This window comes from Phocoena phocoena, chromosome 10 (genome assembly GCF_963924675.1).
Source record: "Phocoena phocoena chromosome 10, mPhoPho1.1, whole genome shotgun sequence".
NCBI classification, from domain to species: domain Eukaryota; kingdom Metazoa; phylum Chordata; class Mammalia; order Artiodactyla; family Phocoenidae; genus Phocoena; species Phocoena phocoena.
Window position 1 is genome coordinate 51,957,997 of NC_089228.1, and position 20,869 is coordinate 51,978,865.

The 20,869-nt window shown below is 39.3% G+C and overlaps 1 protein-coding gene and 1 pseudogene across 1 annotated transcript in view; one reads left to right on the forward strand and one right to left on the reverse strand.

Moving 5' to 3' along the window:
• Nucleotides 1-20,869, reverse strand: part of FBXL2 (F-box and leucine rich repeat protein 2) — an 80,035-nt gene that overhangs the window by 20,654 nt on the left and 38,512 nt on the right. Inside the window, exons 4-5 of the mRNA XM_065884584.1 lie at nt 20,753-20,827; nt 14,350-14,444 (exon numbers count right to left, since the gene is read on the reverse strand). Coding sequence (XP_065740656.1) covers nt 14,350-14,444; nt 20,753-20,827 — 170 coding nt within the window. The remainder of the gene's footprint in view (nt 1-14,349; nt 14,445-20,752; nt 20,828-20,869) is intronic.
• On the forward strand, nt 2,058-2,132 carry LOC136130106 (small nucleolar RNA SNORA11; annotated as a pseudogene).

Sequence of the window (20,869 nt, forward strand, 5' to 3'; positions counted from 1 at the left end):
CAGGCTTCGGAGGTCAAATCTGGAGGAGAGGACTGGGGCTGGCTGCATGAAGACACCCTGAGGGGGCTAGGGTGTGGTGAGACACAACCAATGGAGTATGGGAGGAGGCCTGGGCCCACCAGAGAGGCAGGGCACAACTGTTGGGGGGCACTCAAAGGGCAGGCGCTCCATGAGCGCCTCAGGCAGCAGGGCACCACCTACACGAGCTCCAGGGGCTGGTGTGAGCCACCGCACTGCCATCTCAGACCCCAGAGGCAGGCGCAGACTGCCGCTGCCACAGAGGGTCCTGTGACCAGGCACCAACTCCTGCCCCCAACTCCCTGGGAGCAACCACAACCACCGCTGAGGGTACCGCAACCCAGTGCCAACCACTGCCCTCCCCTCCCTAGGAGCGAATGCAGCCCGCCACCGCTGCCACCAAGGGTCCCGCGACCAAGAGCCAAGCACTGTCCCTGCCTTCCTGGAAGCATGAATGGAACATGCACCTGCACACCCCCTATCAAGGGGATAACAACCAGCACATGTGGAGGAAAGAGACAGCAAGCATCCAAACCAAAAACAGCCCTCAAAGCAAAAAAATACTGAACCTACACAAGCTATGCAGGGATGCTCCTGCATATAAACAGCCCTCCGTGACTACAGTAGATAATTGTTTCTCCTGAACTCACAAAGTAAGAGAAATATAAGCAAAATGAAGGAGAGGAACGATTCCCAGTTAAAAGACCCAGAGAATTCCCCTGAAGGAACAAACAATGAAACAGACCTCTTCAGTCTAATAGACACTGAGTTCAAAAAGGAGCAAATGAAAATACTGAAGGAATCAAGAAAGGCTACTGACAGAAATGCACATTACTGTTAAAAGGAACTAGAAACTATGAGGAGGAGCCAAGAAAAATTAGAAAACTCATTTGCCAAGATGAAAACTGAGCTAAAGGCACTGAATGGCAGAATAAATAATGCAGAGGAAAGAATAAGTGATCTGGAAGATAGAATAATGGAAATTACCCAATCAAAACAGCAGACAGCATGGGCTTCCCTGGTGGTGCAGTGGTTGAGAGTTCGCCTGCTGATGCAGGGAACATGGGTTCGTGCCCCGGTCCAGGAAGATCCTACATGCCGCGGAGCAGCTAGGCCCATGAGCCATGGCCACTGGGCCTGCGCGTCCAGAGCCTGTGCTCCACAACGGGAGAGGCCACAACAGTGAGAGGTCCGCGTACCGCAAAAAAAAAAGTGAGAGGATGGAAAAAGATATTTCATGCAAACGGAAATAACAAGCAAGAGGGAGTTACAATATTCATATCAGACAAAATAGACTTTAAAGCAAAGGCTATAAAGAAAAATAAGGAAGGACACTCCATGCTGATAAAAGGACCAACACAAGAAGAGGATTTTACACTCGTCAACATATATGCACCTAATATAGGAGCATACAAATACATAAAACAAATACTAACATACATAAAAGGAGAAACTGACAGGAATTCAATAACAGTAGGAGACTTTAACACCCCACTCATATCAATGGACAGATCTTCTAGACAGAAAATCAATAAGACAACAGAAGTCCTAAATGATAGAACAGAACAAACAGACTTAATTGATATTTTCAGGACATTACATCCAAAAACAAAAAACAGAACACATTCTTTTCAAGTGCATATGGACTGACCACATACTAAGGCACAAAACTAACCTCAACAGATTTAAGAGTATAGAAATTATTTCAAGGGACTTCCCTGGTGGCACAGTGGTTAAGACTCCACACTCCCAATGCAGGGGGCCTGGGTTCAATCACTGGTCCAGGAACTAGATCCCACATGCGTGGCGCAACTAAGAGTTTGCATGCTACAACTAAGGAGCCCATGTGCCGCAGCTAAGGAGCTGGTGAGCCACAACTAAGGAGTCCGCCTGCCACAACCAAGACCCGACACAACAAAATAAATAAATAAATAAATAAATGTATATTTAAAAAAAAAAAAAGACAAGCCTCTCACCCTTAAAAAAAAAAGAAAAAAATTATTTCAAGACTCTTCTCTGACCACAATGGCATGAAACTAGAAATCGACCACAGGTTTCACTGTGACAAGGGGCACAAAACTTGTGGCCTTCCTATGAACAAATACCAAACATGTGTTCCCCTGCACCTCCATGTGGCTGCTGGGCAGGACCAGTGGGACAGGGCTCAATACTGGAAGAAAAGCTACAGTATTTAGTGGGGGAGTTTGCCACCTAGAGCCGTGGTTCATGTATGGGCAGGTCACGAGTGGTCTTATAAACATAAAGGCTTTGAACCTCTCTTTTCAAGGCGAAAGAAAAAAGAACAATAGATTCGAACTATATGCCATTCTGGAAAAGGCAAAACTATGGAGACAATAAAAAGATCAACAGTCGCCAGGAGTTTGGGAGAAAGGGGAGATGAATACACAAAGCGTATAAGTTTTTATGAGCAGTGAAAATACTTTGAATGACATTATAATGATGGATATATGTCATTATACTTTTTGTCCAAAATAGAATGTGCAACATTATTCACTTCATTAAAGTGAACCCTAAGGTGAACTGTGGACTTTGGTGGGTATGATGTGTCAATGCAGTTCATCCCTGTTTTTTTTTTTTTTTAAAAAAAGTACCACTCTGTTGATAATGGCTATGCATGTGAGGGGACTGGGTATATGGGGAATTTCTGTACCTTCCTGTCAATTTTGTTGTAAACCAAAACTGTGTTAAAAAAAAGTCTCAAAAAAAATTAACACTCAGGGTAGACCTTTTTGGCAAAACATTTCTTTCACTTTTAAGTATACATATTATACATGTATGTGTGTTTGTTGGATTGTGATGTAAAATGTATTTTTTAGATCAGAACAGTTTGCAGGCCACTGTAGTTAAATTATACTGGCAAATAAAGGTACAAATTAACCTCAAAAAAACAAAAAAAAGAAAGAAAAGAAATCAACCACAGGAAAAGAAATGAGAAAAAAATGATTACATGGAGACTAAACAACATGCTACTAAAAAACCAATGGATCAACAAGGAAATCAAAAAGGAAATTAAAATACCTTGAGACAAATGACAATAAAAACACAACCACACAAAATCTGTGGGATGCAGGAAAAGCAGTTATTAGAGGGAAATTCATAGAGATACAGGCCTTCCTCAAAAAACAAGAAAAATCTAAAATAAACAACCTAACCTACCACCTAAAAGAATTAGAAAAAGAAGAACAAACAAAACGTAAAGTCAGCAGAAAGAAGGAAATAATAAAGATCAGGGAGGAAATAAATAAAATATAGATTAAAAAAATCAATAAAACCAAGAACTGGTTCTTTGAATGGGTAAACAAAATTAACAAACCTCTGGCCAGGCTCACCAAGAAGAAAAGAGAGAGAACTCAAATAAACAAAATAACAAATGAAAAAGAAGAAAGCTCGACTGACACTTCAGAAGTACAAAAAACTCATAAGAGAATACTATGAACAATTATATGCCAATAAATTTGACAACCTAGAAGAAATGGACAACTTTCTAGAAACATACAGCCCATAAAAATGTAATCAAGAAGAAACAGATAATTTGAACAGACCAATCACTAGAACTGAAATAGAATCTGTAATAAAAAAAAAACACCTCACTAAAAAGGAAAGTCCAGGACCAGATGGCTTCACAGGCAAATTCTACCAAACATACAAAGAAGAATTTATACCAATTCTTCTCAAACTCTTTGAAAAGATTTAAGAGGAGGGAACACTCCCAAAAACTTGTGATGAAGCCATCACCCTGATACCAAAACCAGACAAAGGTATCACCAAAAAAGAAAAAATCCTCAACAAAATATTAGCAAACCGAATTCAACAACACACACAAAAAATCATACACCACAACCAAGTGGGATTCACCCCAAGTTCACAAGGATGGTTCAACATATGCAAATCAATCAATGTAATACACATTAACAGCAACAAAAAAAATCAGAAACCACATGATCATCTCAATAGATGAGGAAAAAGCATTTGACAAAATTCAACATCCATTCATGATAAAAACTCTTACCAGGGGCTTCCCTGGTGGTGCAGTCGTTGAGAATCCACCTGCCAGTGAAGGGGACACGGGTTCAATCCCTGGTCCGCCAAGATCCCACATGCTGCAGAGCAGCTAAGCCCATGTGCCACAACTACTGAGCCTGTGCTCTAGAGCCTGTGAGCCACAACCATTGAGCCCGCGTGCCACAACTACTGAAGCCCACGTGCCTTGAGCCCATGCTCCACAATGAGAGAAGCCACCACAATGAGAAGCCCACGCACTGCAACAAAGAATACTCCCCGCTTGCCACAACTAGAGAAAGCCCGCGCACAGCAACAAAGACCCAACACGGCCAAAAATAAATAAATAAATATTTTAAAAAACAAAACTCTTACCAAAGTGGGTATACAAGGAACATATCTCAACATAATAAAAGCTATTTATGACAAACCCACAGCCAATATAATACTCAACAGTGAAAAGCTGATAGTCTTCCTGCTAAAATCTGGAACCAGGATGCCCACTCTCACCACTTCTATTCAGCATAGTAATGGAAGCCCTAGCCACAGCAATCGGACAAGAAGATGAAACAAAAAGTATCCAAATTCGAAGGGAAGAGGTAAAATTGTCACTATATGCAGATGACATGATACTATATATAGAAAACCCTAAAGACTCCACACAAAAACTACTAGATCTAATAAATGAATTCAGCAAAGTAGCAGGATACAACATTACCACTCAGAAATCGGTTGCATTTCTTTACACTAACAATGAAATATCAGAAAGGGAATGTAAAAAAAAAAATACCTTTTAAAATCACACCAAAAAAAAAAAATACCTAGGAATAAATTTGACCAAGGAGGTGAAAGACTTATACACTGAGAACTATATAAAACTTATACACTGAGAACTATAAAACATAATAAAGAAAATTAAAGAGGATTCAAAGAAATGGAAGATATCCTATGTTCTTGGACTGGAAGAATAAATATTGTTAAAATGGCCATACTACCCAAAGTAATTTACAGATTTAATGCAATCCCTATCAAATTACCAATGACATTTTTCACAGAACTAAACAAATGATCCAAAAATTTATATGGAACCATAAAAGACCCAGAATTGCCAAAGCAATCCTGAGGGGGAAAGAAAAAAAAAAAGGCAGGAGGCATACCTCTCCCAGACTTCAGACTATACTACAAAGCTATAGTAATCAAAACAGCGTGGCACTGGTATAAAAACAGACATATGGATCAATGGAACAGAGAAACCAGAAATAAATCCACACACCTATGGCCAATTAATCTTTGACAAAGGAGGCAAGAATATAAAATGTGAAAAAGCAAGTCTCTTCAGCAAGTGGTGCTGGGAAAGTTAGACAGGTGAACGTAAATCAATGAAGTTAGAACACACCCTTATACTATGCACAAAAATAAACTCAAAATGCCTTAAAGATTTAAACATAAGACATGACACCATAAAACTTCTGGCCAGGCTCACCAAGAGCATAAGCAAAACATTCTCTGACATAAATGTTTTCTTAGGTCAGTCTTGCAAGGCGATAGAAATAAAAACAAAAATAAACAAATGGGACTGAATCAAACTTACAAGCTTTAGCACAGCAAAAAAAAAAAAAAAAAAAAAAAAAGAAAACCTACAGAATGGGAGAAAATATTTGCAAATGATGCAATCATCAAGGGCTTAATCTCCAAAATATACAACAGCTCATACACTTAACAACAAAAAAAACAAACAACCTAATCAAAAAATAGGCAGTAGACCTTAACAGACATTTCTCCAAAGAAGACATACAGATGGCTAGCAGGCACATGAAAAGATGCTCAACATCACAAATTATTAGAGAAATGAAAATCAAAACTACAATGAGGTACCACCTCACACCAGTCAGAATGGCCATCATTAAAAAGTCTACAAAAAAAAAAAAAAAAAAAGTCTACAAATAACAAATGGTGTTATTTGTAGATAATGGTGGAGAGGGTGTGGAGAAAGGGAACCCTCTTACACTGTCGGTGGGAATGTAAGTTGGGGCAGCCACTATGGAAAACAGTATGGAGGTTCCTCAGAAAACTAAAAATCAAATTACCATATGATCCAGCAATCCTACTCCTGGGCATACCCACAGAAAACTATAATTCAAAAAGGCACATGCACCCCTATATTCATAGCAGCATTATTCACAATAGCCAAGACATGGAAACAACCTAAATGTCCATCAACAGATGAATGGCTAAAGAAGACATGGTACATATAGACAATGGACTACTACTCAGCCATAAAAAAGAATGAAATAATGCCATTTGCAGCAACATAGATGTAACTAGAGATTATCATACTAAGTGAAGTAAGTCAGAAAAACAAATACCATATGATATCACTTATATGTGGAATCTAAAATGTGGCACAAATGAACCTATCTATAAAACAGAAACAGACTCACAGACATAGAGATCAGACTTGTGGTTGCCAAGGGGGATGGGGAGGGGGAGGGGGAGAGGGAGAGGGATGGACTGGAAATGTGGGGTTGGTAGATGCAAACTATTACACTTAGAATGGATAAACAACAAGGTCCTACTGTATAGCACAGGGAACTATATCCAATCTCCTGGGATAAACCATAACAGAAAAGAATATTTTAAAAAAAGAAAAGAATATTAAAATATATATATATACATACATATATATGTATGTATAACTGAGTTACCTTGCTGTACAGCAGAGATTGGCACATTGTAAATCAACTATACTTCAATTAAAAAAAAGAAAGAAAGAAATTATGGCTGAAAACTTCCCAAACCTAAAGAAGGAAACAGATATCCAGAAAGCACAGAGGGTCCCAAACAAGATGGACCCAAACAGACCCACACCAATACATATAATTAAAATGGCAAAAGTTAAACAGAGGATTCTAAAGATAGCAAGAGAAAAATAAAGAGTCATTTACAAAGGAAACCCCATAAGGCTATCAGTTGATTTCTAGCAGAAACATTGCAGGCCAGAAGGGAATGGCATGATATATTCAAAATCCTGAAAGGGAAAAACCTGCAACCTAGGATACTCTACTGACCAAGCTTATCATTTAGAATAGAAGGAGAGATACAGAATTTCCCAGACAAGCAAAAACTGAAAGAATTCACAATACTAAGCCTACTCTAAAAGAAATATTATAAAGGATCTTCTCTAAATAGAGAAGCAAGAAAGCTATACGAAAGAGAAAATCACAATAGGAAAGGCAAATATACAAAAAGATTGAAGATCACTTAAATAGATTAGTACATAGATTAAAAAACAATCAAAAAATTTTGTAGAAGCAATTATAAATACAATAAATAGTAAAAGAATAAGCATGAAGATGTAAAATAGGACATCGAAATCACAAAATGTGGGGGAGGGGAGTATAAAAATGTAAATCTTGGGAATTCCCTGGCGGTCCAGTTGTTAGGACTCCACACTTCCAAGCCAGGGCGCACAGGTTCGATCCCTGGTCCAGGAACTAAGATCCCACATGCTGCACGGCGCAGCCAAAAAAATTAAATTAAAATTAAAAAGTAAATCTTTTAGAATGTGTTTGAACTTGTATGACTATTAGTTTAAAGCAAGTAGATATAGTTATGGGTCAGCATACTTGAACTCCAGGGTAAACACAAATCAAAAATATACAGGAGATTCGAAAAAAAACAAAAAGAAAGGAACTCATGCATGCTACAAAAGAACATAAAACCACAAAAGAAATGAACAAAGAAGAACTACAAAAACTGGAAAACAGGAATTAAAATGGCAATAAATACATACCTGTTAATAATTACTTTAAATGTCAATGGGCTAAATGCTCCAATCAAAAGACATACAGTGGCAGATTGGATAAAATGTAAGAACCTACAATACGCTGCCTACAAGAGACTCACTTCAGGGCAAAAGACACACACAGAGTGAAAGTGAGGGGATGGAAAAATATTTCATACAAATGGAAACGACAAGAAAGTGAGGGTAGCATACTCATTTCAAACAAAATAGACTTTAAAACAAAGGCCATAAAGAAAGACAAAGAAGGACATTATATAATGATAAAGGGTTCAATACAAGAAGATATTACACTCTTTAACATAAATGTACCCAACACAGGAGCACCTAAATACATAAAATACTAACTGACATAAGGGGAGAAATGGACAATAATACAATAATAGTAAGAGACTTTAACACCCTGGACATCAATGGACAGACCATCCAGACAGAAAATCAGTAAGGAAACAGAGGTCCTAAATAACACAACAGAACAGTAGAACTTAATTGATATCTACAGGATACTACACACACACACCCCCAAAGGAATACACATTCTTTTCAAGTGTGCATGGAATATTCTCTAGGATAGATTACATACTAGGTCACCAATAAAAGCCTCAACAAATTTAAGAAGATAGAAATTATTTCAAGCATCTTTTCTGACCACAACCAGAAACTAGAAATCAACCACTGAAAGAAAAAATAAATGAACAAATACATGGAGATTAAATGACATGCTACTAAAAAAAAGTGGGTCAACAATAAGATAAAGAAATCAGAAAATACCTTGAGACAAAAGAAAATGAAAGCACAACCTACAAAATCTATGCGACACAGCAAAAGCAGTTCTAAGAGGGAAGTTCATAGTAATATATGCCTTCCTCAAGAAACAAAAAAAATCTCACATAAGCAAACTAAACTACCACCTAAAAGAATTTTTAAAAGAACAGACAAGGGCTTCCCTGGTGGCGCAGTGGTTGAGGGTCCGCCTGCTGATGCAGGGGACGCGGGTTCGTGCCCCGGTCCGGGAAGATCCCACATGCTGTGGAGCAGCTGGGCCCGTGAGCCATGGCCGCTGAGCCTGTGCTCCGCAACGGGAGAGGCCACAGCAGTGACAGGCCCGCGTACTGCAAAAAAAAAAAAAAAAAAAAAAGAACAGACAAAAACCCAAAGCCAGAAGAAGGAAGGAAATAACAAAGATCAGAGAGGAAATAAATACAATACAGATTTTTTAAGAAATAGAAAAGATCAGGGACTTCCCTGGTGGTCCAGTGGTTAAGGCTCCACACTCCCAATGCAGGGGGCCTGGGTCTGATCCCTGGATGGGGAACTAGATCCCACATGCATGCTGCAACTAAGAGTCCGCATGCCGCAACTAGGAGTCCGCATGCCACAACTAAGACCCAGCACAGCCAAAATAAATATGAATAAATTTTTTTAAAAAGAGTTCTCATCACAAGGGAAAAAAATTTTTTTTAAGAAATAGAAAAGATCAATAAAACCAAGAGCTAGATTTTTGAGAAGATATTTTAAAAATCAATAAAACTGGGCTTCCCTGGTGGCGCAGTGGTTGAGAGTCCGCCTGCCGATGCAGGGGACACGGGTTCGTGCCCCGGTTGGGGAAGATCCCACATGCCGCGGAGCGGCTGGGCCCGTGAGCCATGGCCGCTGAGCCTGCGCGTCCGGAGCCTGTGCTCCGCAACGGGAGAGGCCACAACAGTGAGAGGCCCGCATACCGCAAAAAAAAAAAAAAAAATCAATAAAACTCTAGCCAGTCACCGAGAAGAAAAAGAGTGAACCCAAATAAACAAAATAAGAAATGAAAGAGGAGAAATAACAACTGATACCACATAAATATAAAAAATCATAAGAGAATACTATGAACAGTTAGATGCCAACAAATTCAACAACTACGCAAGAAAATTACAGGCCAGTATCTTTGATGAATATAGATGCAAAAATCCTCAACAAGATATTAGCAAACCAAATCCAACAACACATAAAAAGGATTATATACCATGATCAAGTTGGATTCATTCCAGAGTTACAAGGATGGTTCAACATATGCAAATCAATCAACGTGATACACCACATCAACAAAAGACAAAAGCCACATGATCATCTCAAAAGATGCAGAAAAAGCATTTGGCAAAATTCAGCATCATTCATGATAAAACACTCTTACCAAAGTGGGTATACGGGGAACATAAAGACCATTTAGGACAAACCCACAGCCAACATAATACTTAATGGTGAAAAGCTGAAAGACTTCTTGCTAAATTCAGGAACAAGACAAGGATGCCCACTCTCACTTCTACTCAACATAGTATTGGAAGTCCTAGCCACAGCAATGAGACAAGAAACAAAAGGTATCCAAATTGGAGTGGAAGAGGTAAAACCATCACTATTTGCAGATGACATGATGCTCTATGTAGAGAAGCTTAAAGTCGCCACATAAAAACTATTAGAACTAATAAATGAATTCAGCAAGGTAGCAGGATACAAGGTAAATATACAGAAATCTGCTGCATTTCTTTACACTAACAATGAAATACCAAAAAGAGAAAGTAAACTAAAAAAATTCCATTTAAAATTGCATCAAAAAAAAAACCTAGGAATAAACTTGGCCAAGAAGGTGAAAAACCTATACGCTGAAAACTATAAAACATTAATAAAGGAAACTGAAGATAATTCAAAGAAATGGACAGATATCCCACGCTCTTGGATTGGAAGAATTAATACTGTTAAAATGGCCATACTACCCAAAGCAATCTACAGATTTAATGCAATCCCTATCAAAATACCCATGACATTTTTCACAGAACTAGAATAATTCTAAAAATTATATGGAACCACAATAGACGCAGAATTGCCAAAGCAATCCTGAGGAAAAAGAACAATGCTGGAAGCAGAAGCATAACCCTTCCAGACTTCAGGCTATAGTACAGAGATACAGCAATCAAAACAGTGTGGTACTGGCACAAAAACAGACATAGAGATCACTGGAACAGAATAGAGTCCAGAAGTAAACCCATATACCCACAGTCAATTAATCTACGACAAAGGAGGCAAGAATATACAATGGGGAAAAGACACTCTCTTCAGCAAGTGGTGTTGGGAAGCTGGACAGCTGCATGTAAATCAGTGAAGTTAGAACACTCCCTCACACCATGCATAAAAATAAACTCAAAATGGCTTAAAGACTTAAATATAAGACATAACACCATAAAATTCCTAGAAAAGAGCATAGGCAAAACATTCTCTGACATAAACTGTAGCAATACTTTCTCAGATAATTTTCCCAAAGCAAAAGAAGTAAAAGCAGGGCTTCCCTGGTGGCGCAGTGGTTGAGAGTCTGCCTGCTGATACAGGGGACACGGGTTTGTGCCCCAGTCCAGGAAGATCCCACATGCCGCAGAGCGGCTAGGCCCGTGAGCCATGGCTGCTGAGCCTACGCGTCCGGAGCCTGTGCTCTGCAACGGGAGAGGCCACAACAGTTAGAGGCCCGTGTACCGCAAAAAAAAAAAAAAAGTAAAAGCAAAAATAAACAAATGGGGCCTAATCAAATTTATAAGCTTTTGCATAGCAAAGGAAACCATGAACAAAACAAAAAAACCACCTATGGAATGGGTGAAAATTCGCAAACGATGTGACCAACAAGGGATTAATTTCCAAAATATACAAACAGCTCATACAATTCAATATTTAAAACAAAAACAAGGCTTCCCTGGTGGCACAGTGGTTGAGAGTCCGCCTGCTGATGCAGGGGACACGGGTTCGTGCCCTGATCCGGGAAGATCCCACATGCCGCGGAGCGGCTGGGCCCGTGAGCCATGGCCGCTGAGCCTGCGCGTCCGGAGCCTGTTGCTCCACAACGGGAGAGGCCACAACAGTGAGAGGCCCATGTACTACAAAAAAAAAAAAACAACAACAAATAAAACAAACAAACAAACATTACAATCAAAAAATTCGCAGAAGACTTAAATAGACATTTCTCCAAAGAAGACATATACATGGCCAAAAACCACATGGAAAGATGCTCACATCACTAATTATCAAAGAAATGCAAATCAAAACCTCAACGAGGTATCACCTCACAGTGGTCAGAATGGCCATAATAAAAGTCTACGAACAAGGAATGCTGGAGAGGGTATGGAGAAAAGGGAACCCTCCTACACTGTTGGTGGGAATGTAAATTGGTACAACCACTATGAAGAACAGTATAGAGGTTCCTTAAAAAACTAAAAATTGAGCTACCATATGACCCAGCAATCCCATTCCTGGGCATATATCTAGAGAAAACCATAATTAGAAAAGATACATGGACCCCAATGTTCATGGCAGCACTATTTACAATAGCCAAGACACGGAAGCAACCTAAATGTCCATCGACAGAGGAATGGATAAGAAGATGTAGTACATATATACAATGACATATTACGCAGCCATAAAAATGAATGAAATAAGCCATTTGCAGCAACATGGATGGAGCTAGAGATTATCATACTAAGTGAAGTAAGACAGACAAAGACAAGTATCACATGGTATCACTCATATGTGGAATCTAACCAAAAAAATGATACATGAACTTATTTACAAAACAGAAACAGACTCACAGATTTCAAAAACAAAGTTATGGTTGCCAAACGGGAAATGTGGAGAGGAGGGATAAATTAGAAGCTTGGGATTAACGTACACACACTACTATATATAAAATAGATAACCAACAAGGACCTACTATATAGCACAGGGAACTCTACTCATTATTCTGTAATAACCTATATGGGTAAAGAGTCTGAAAAAGAATGAATATATGTATAACTCAATCACTTTGCTGTACACCTGAAACTAACACTATATTTAAACCAAATATACGCCAATAAAAATTCTTTTTAAAAGGCATTGAGGGCTTCCCTGGTGGCACAGTGGTTAAGAATCTGCTTGCCAATGCAGGGGACACGGATCCCACATGCCGCAGAGCAACTAGGCCTGTGCACCACAACTACGCCTGTGCACCACAACTACTGAGCCTGCGAGCCACAACTACTGAAGCGTGTGCTCCTAGAGCCCATGCTCCACAAGAGAAGCCACTACAATGAGAAGCCCATGCACCGTAACAAAGAGTAGCCCCCGCTTGCCGGGGCTCTCTGAATCATGATTCCGTGATTATGCTTATCATTATTTCTCACAGTAATCTGGCCTCACATATTAAAAATTTATATAGATATTAACATAGATTTCGGCTCTAAAATTTATGGTAAACCAATAACATTCTTAGCTTTACAGGATAGTTTTGTTATAGTTTCACTTTATAGGATAGTTTTTTCCTCATCTTGGCTCTATTCCAAGTGCCAAGATGAGAATGTGTTTCTTTGATATTCCTCACTGACAATCCATATCTTCACATTTATTTTAGTTTCTTTAATGGAACCACTATTAGATTTATGTTCTCTATTACAAGTCGTCTTAGGACCTATTCGGTACATTTAAGCTTCCTGTTAAAGCAGAATCAATATATTCCACTGGTTTACAAAGTTTTTCAAGTATCAGAAAATTCTGATGACCTGAATTGATTAAAAAAAAAAAACCCTGTGTTGCATAACACAGAGGGAATGTTTTGATCCTTAAAAGATATTGATATTATGAATTGATTTTCTTAGCAATGGTGCAGATGTTTCAATTACAAATTCTACTGTCTGAAATCACTGTACACTGCACATTCTTACTGGAGGTCTGTGACTGATTATACTGTGGTATGCTTAAGTCTCCAAGAGGCAGTCCGCTCCAAGATTCTAGGGGCAGTGCGTGTCCTAATTTAGCCAACCTCAAGCAATACAAGAGGCCACAAGGATAAAGACATAAAGGTATTAATTATGTCCTGTCTCCAGAAAAGCTCAAAGCACATGTCCTTAACAGTGGAGTGATAACATTTCCAATAAATAATGGCTATCCAGTAAGAGGTGGGCAAGCATTTGGTTGCATAGGGTATATCCAACTATTATAAACTATTATAAAATGAATGTGATAATCACAACCCATGATGGTTAAGCAAAATCCCAGGTTATGCTAAGGAATTTTTTGAAAGAATTATTTTGTTAATTAGTAAAATTTATACAAGAAGGTAGCCACGATTATGAGAAGGAACCTAGGAAGATGGGAAAGTGAAGAAAGGAAGAGAGGTGAACTAATATCATAATATGATTATGTGCCAGGTACTACGTATGTGTTATTTCATGTGATACCCAGGACATTCTCATGAAAGAGCTATAACTGCCTTCTCTTTGCAGAAGACAGAACTGACAACCAAGTGTTTGTCCCAAGGTCACATCCCTGACAACACTGGAGCTCGGTTTCTAGGTCAGGCCTGTTGGCTCCAAAATCATGATATTCTCACTACTCTATGCAAATTACCATAGAAAGATTTTAACAGAAGAAAAGCAAATAATATGCTTGGTTTATTTTTGCTGATGAAAATGTCAGCTACAAGCTGCCACAATAGAGTGAGTCACAGTGGACTGACTTACTTCAAGGAGGAATCTCCAACGCCAATGCAACCTCGCAAGCTGAGCTTCCTCAGGAATCCACCGCATCGCTTTGAGATGTTTTCCACCACTCGACCCTTCAGTGGAGAAAGTTGGAAAAAATCTTGTTTCATGCTGCTTATCTAACAGCAAAATAACCTGAAATTTAGGAACTGAATATGTATTTCCAGGTGTAATAGAAGGTGTTTTGGAACATTCCTCCAACATCCCACTTCTGCTCCTAGTGTATAAAGGGGCTGCAAGCACTGAAAAAATGTTTTCAATGAAAACATTAAGTATTTTTTTTAAATCACACACTATTTTTTGAAAGCCTTGACTCTGGAGTTAGGCCTTCCCTAGCCAGGGCTCATGGCTACTCCATCAATTACAAGGCTTTCTGAGGTCAAGCTTTTGGGGAACACTGCTGTGCTGGGAACACAGAGATCTAAAACAATGTTGCTCAAAAAAAGAAATTCTATTTTAGCTAAACATTACCACTCTAAAAATTTGAAGATGTATCATAAAATCTACTCCTTATTCTTCCTAGCAATCCCCTATTTAAACACATTTGCTTTAAAAATGGGAACTTTGGCTGGTACTGGCAGATACATTAGGGGAAGAAAAAAGAAGATGAACATTGATTAAGCACTTCTATTTTTTCAGGCATGATTTTAACACTTTCTTGTACCTGCTATGGCTCATTTAATATTCACAACAACCACATGGACTACTGCTCCACACTGAAATAAGGAAGAGTCTATGTATGGAATACAGGAAATCCCTTAGGATATCTCTTAGTATTAATATGCCCTCTGATTAAAGTCAATGGAAAACTAAAAGCCAATCCAAGGAGATTACTCATGGCTTCAGGAATGATGGTTTGGGTCACTCTACCAGGTAAGGAACCACGACCAGCTGAGGTGCTTGCTGAAGACAAAGAGAATACAGAATGGGAAGCAGAAGGTAGTTATAAATACCAATTCTGACCACATGACCAGTTACAGAAATTAGGACTATAATTGTCATAAGTATTTTCTCCCTATTTTATTATGAATGCATGTGTGTGTGGTACAAATATGTATTTTTTCCCTCTCTTATCCCCGTATCATGTGACACAACATGTACTGACTTTATATCATAAGTATTTAAGTACTGTCAATTCTACATCAAAGTATTTAAGGCACAGAATACCAAAGAGTGAAATTGACTCTAGGACTTTACCTCCTCTTCTGAGGAAGGGCTGAGTGTCTTTCGGGTTGTACGCTGGATAGCTGTATCATATTAGGTGGCATTATGACCTTTGTTATCGTCTTTATTTGGAAATTAAGTATGGTTAAAGGACATGCCTATGGGTGCCAAGTTGACAAAGGGTGAACTTATGATTTATTTTATGTGTCAACTTGACTGCGACACAGGGTGCCCAGACATTTGGTCAACCATTATTCTGGCTGTGTCTGTAAAGGTTTCTGGATGAGATTAGCACTTGAATCAGTAAACTGAGTAAAGCAGACTGCCCTCCCTAGTGTGGGTGGGCCTCATCCAATCAACTGAAGACATGAATAGAACAAAAAAGGCTGATTAAGAGAGAACTCCTGCCTGACTGCTGACATTGGTCTTTTCTGGCCCATGGACTTGGACTGAAACATCAACTCCTCTTGGATCTTGAATCTGCCAGCTTTCAGACTGGAATTTACACCACTGGCTCTGCTGGTTCACAGGCCTTCTGACTCAGACTGGAGCTACATATCAGCTCTCCCGGGCCTCCAGCTTGCTGACTGCAGATCTTGGGACCTCTCAGCCTCCATAATCACATGACCCAATTCCTTATAATAAATCTCTATGTCTATATTAATATACACTTTTTTAACATCTTTATTGGAGTATAATTGCTTTACAATGTTGTGTTAGCTTCTACTGTACAACAAAGTGAATCAGCTATATGTATACATATGTCCCCATATCCCCTCCCTCTTGCGTCTCCCTCCCACCCTCCCTATCCCACCCCTCTAGGTGGACACAAAGCACCGAGCTGATTTCCCTGTGCTGTGCGGCTGCTTCCCACTAGCTATGTATTTTACATTTGGTAGTGTATATATGTCAATGTCACTCTCTCACTTTGTCCCAGGTTACCCTTCCCCCTCCCTGTGTCCTCAAGTCCATTCTCTATATCTATGTCTTTATTCTTGTCCTGCCCTTAGGTTCTTCAGAATCTTTTTTTTTTTTTTTTTTGATTCCATATATACGTGTTAGCAAACGGTATTTGTTTTCTCTTTCTGACATACTTCACTTTGTATGACAGTCTTTAGGTCCATCCACCTCACTACAAATAACTCAGTTTCGTTTCTTTTTATGGCTGAGTAATATTCCATTGTATGTATGTGCCACATCTTCTTTATCCATTCATCTGTCGATGGACACTTAGGTTGCTTCCATGTCCTGGCTATTGTAAATAGTACGCACGTATCTTACTGGTTCTGTTTTTCTGGAGAATCCTGACTAATACAGATTGGATCCATTATCTTCATTTTTCACATAAAGAAATTAAATGGTTAAATTGCCAAGGTTACACTTTAGTGAGTAGTAGAATTGGGGTTTATAACAGGTTTAACTGACTCTAAAAGCTGTATGTTCTGCACAATTACCACCTCCACAAGGGAGAAAACATTGAAAAGGCCATTTTGTTTCATTTTTAATACTTATTATCCTCACTTTATAAAAGAGCAATCTTGACACTGAACTCTAAGCACTAACAATTCACTAGGACACATCAAACCACAGTATCACAGAAGCAGGGCTCACACATATTATATCTGGCTAATAATTAAGTTGAAAATCCAAACTCTGATATTGCTGGTGACTTTATCTATGCTTTCTTGAGTCTTATCTAAGTTAATAATTAGTTTTTGGGGCTTCCCTGGTGGTGCAGTGGTTGAGAGTCCGCCTGCCGATGCAGGGAACATGGGTTCGTGCCCCGGTCCGGGAAGATCCCACATGCCGCGGAGCGGCTGGGCCCATGAGCCATGGCCGCTGAGCCTGCGCGTCCGGAGCCTGTGCTCCACAACGGGAGAGGCCACAACAGTGACAGGCCCACATACCAAAAAAAATAAATAAATAAAAAATAAATATTAGTTTTTGAACCAACACTCCAGACACCTGTAAAATAAATTTCTGTCAGTGGGAGGAAAAACATTATGACTTGGAAATCCAAGATAAATATTTAAGTACTAAATAAAACAGCAAAAACAATTCCACACCAATGTCTACAAATAGAGCACACCATCTATATTCTCCATTTCAAGTTAGTCACGTTTATACAAACTTCCTATTCTTCCTTTTTTAGAGTAAAAGTTTTTGTACTGGAATAAAAAAATTACATTCAGAATTTTCTGTTCCACTGTTTCCAACTAAGAGAAAAAAATGAGTAAATGCTTTTCAAATGCAAATGACACTGTGTAACATCTATTAGATAGTATGTTGTAGGTATGCATTTTAGAAAGAAAGGCTTTACAGAAAAATAAGGCCTAATGGAGAGACCCTTGGACTTATGAGTTTTAGATAACATACTACTTGGTTATTTCTCATTTTTGGCCCCACAGAATCTTTAATGACCATGAAGACTAACAACAAAATGTTCAACTTTTAAAGGCATGGAAAATGCCTAAACATCAGGGAAACCTGATGTTTACTTAGGAGAGAGTGATGCTCAAGGAGAGGCCCAATGCACATTAGTCACCTGCATGTGCTATTCTGCCTTTTCTTTGAAATTCAAGTCAAGAAACCCACTGTTCAAGGTACCTACTCTCTCTTCTTACTAGGTGAGGGACCTCAGGTAAGTTACTCAAACTTTTTGTGCCTCAGTTTCTTCAACATGGTGTTTTTGAGAGGATTAAATTAATTAATATACAAAAAGTGCTCAGAAGAGTACCTGGCACACAGTAAATACTCTTAGTCCTGATCCTTGGCACCTTTTCTCTTCTCTCAACAGATCCATAAATCACCACTTTCGTCCCAAAGAAATGAATTTGAGACCATGAGTTTATCCATGGGATGCTTCCCAGTATAAACATCCAGAGGGTCCTGTTAGTGTCTATGGGAGGCCCCACACTTGGTTCAGAATCAACCTGGATTCAAAGTGGTAGCCCAAAGGGGGAACTAAATAGTATTAGACTATATTTTTCACATGTAGTTCTCTACGTAACTGGTAAACCATAAACTGGTCTGTCGTTGGTAGAAGTACTCAAGTACTTCTGCAATGTGTTTATATAGGTGTAGTCAGCAGTCAGCTAAAATTGTGAAATCAAATAATGCACAAGGTAATGACATTTACTTAAAATAGTTTTTTTTTTTTTTTTGACCGCACTGCACTGCGTGGCTTGCAGGATCTTAGCTCCCCGACCAGGGATCAAACCAGCATGGAGTCTTAACCACTGGACCACCAGGGAAGTCCTGAAATAGTATTTTTTAATATCTGAATTTAAAAGTTTTTTATGTGCATTCCAAAAAGTTGTAGTTTGGAAAAATCATCAAAGAAAACTGAGGAGACAATTAAAAAACCGCAGAAAAGAATTTTTTTACAAAATTTTTTTAAAACAATGACTCTTTGGCCAGAAGAAATGACCACAATTTTTGGAATTTAATGTTCTCCTCAACATCACTAAGTAACACAATGAACCATGAACTACAGATTATCAGTTTGAAGGGGAATTACACGTCAGCATGTTTGGGAAGGGCACTGTTGCAATCGTGAAGTCTGGAAAGAGCATTAAAGAATTCCTGATTTAGGGACCAGAGTCCAAGCCAGGAGCTACAGCTTATCTTTCCAGGGAGTGAGAAGCCCTGAGGCCCCTGCCAGCTTCCAAGCTCAGAGCACAGCAACCTGAGCAGTGGGAAATGCTGTGCTCAGCCCCACCTCCTGTAGGGGATTCTGCTCCACTGTTTTGAGATGGGACCAGAGCCTGGCAAGCAGCAAGTAACCTAGAGAAGGAGGTGAAGGGCCTCCACCACTGGCCATCAGTTCTTGTAGGTAACACCAGCTTAAGTGAGTCACAGGAAATTGTTTGGGCCCATCTCACTGTTAAACACATTCATTTCCTTATCCATTAAAAAAGATACAAAGAATTTACTTCAATAAAAACAAGTGATAGGGCTTCCCTGGTGGCGCAGTGGTTGGGAGTCCGCCTGCCGATGCGGGGGACATGGGTTCGTGCCCCGGTCCGGGAGGATCCCACGTGCCGCGGAGCGGCTGGGCCTGTGAGCCATGGCCGCCGAGCCTGCGCGTCTGGAGCCTGTGCTGCGCAGCGGGATGAGGCCGCAACGGTGAGAGGCCCATGTACCACAAAAAAAAAAAAAAGTGATAAACATGCTATGTGAGTAACTGAATTAAAATACAATTCCAGGGCTTCCCTGGTGGCGCAGTGGTTGAGAGTCCGCCTGCCGAGGCAGGGGACGTGGGTTCGTGCCCCGGTCCGGGAAGATCCCCCATGCCGCAGAGCGGCTGGGCCCGTGAGCCATGGCGGCTGAGCCTGCGCGTCTGGAGCCTGTGCTCCGCAATGGGAGAGGCCACAGCAGTGAATGACCCGCGTACCGCAAAAAAAAAAAAAAAAAAAATACAATTGTAACTGAGTTGGCTAAACTAGAAATCAATAAGGTTTTACTAACATTGGGTAGATAATGAACTTCAACATCCCCAGACCCTTAAAACAGCACTCCCAACAATTACTATGTACAATGCTCTTTATTACTTCCCTGTTTCTTTTTGGTTATAAATTGGTATTTAATATTAAAGTTGTTTTAAAATAAAACTCTTCTCATTTGACCTGGTTTACCACTCTTAAATGAGGATATTTACATATTTCCAGATAAATACACCAGAATCCTGGAATTATAAAGGCTCTAAGGATTATTTCACTTCTTCATTTTATAAATAATAAAACTGAGGCACTAAGAGAGTAAATGTCTTAAGTGGCTGAGCTGGAGTTATATCTCATAATTCCAGCCTCATTCCCGAGTCCCTGCTTCTGCCATTTCTCCATTCCTGATGCTGAATTAGAATTCTCAATGGAGTTTTCAGATCAATAAATATTTGTCAAGAGTCTCCTAAGATAAGCATTGAACCAGGTGTTAATGATACAGGTGTGAGGCTTTGAAAAGCTGAGTGGTAAAACTTAGATTATAAACATGATCAAGGGGGAAAAGTAGAAGTCTGTTACTGATAAAAGTTAAAAAGTAAAATGCAAACAGAATTTTGGTCTTGAAGTATGCAAATATCTGCCAGGTTTTTTTCCTCTCTATTCCACCTTGGCAACTTCATATTAAATCTAAATGCAGCAAAATAAAAAGGCAGGAAAGAGTGAGCAGTTTACTTATCTTTTTAAAAAGTCTTTTGTCTAAAACAAGGTTAACTTACCTCTACATCTGTTTGAAAGTTAAAAAGGTCTATTCTTTGCCAGTTGCTTCCATCCAGGGCTAAGATATTCCAAGCCTGGGAGGTTGGGAGAGATTAGGGTGAAAAAGATATATTTAT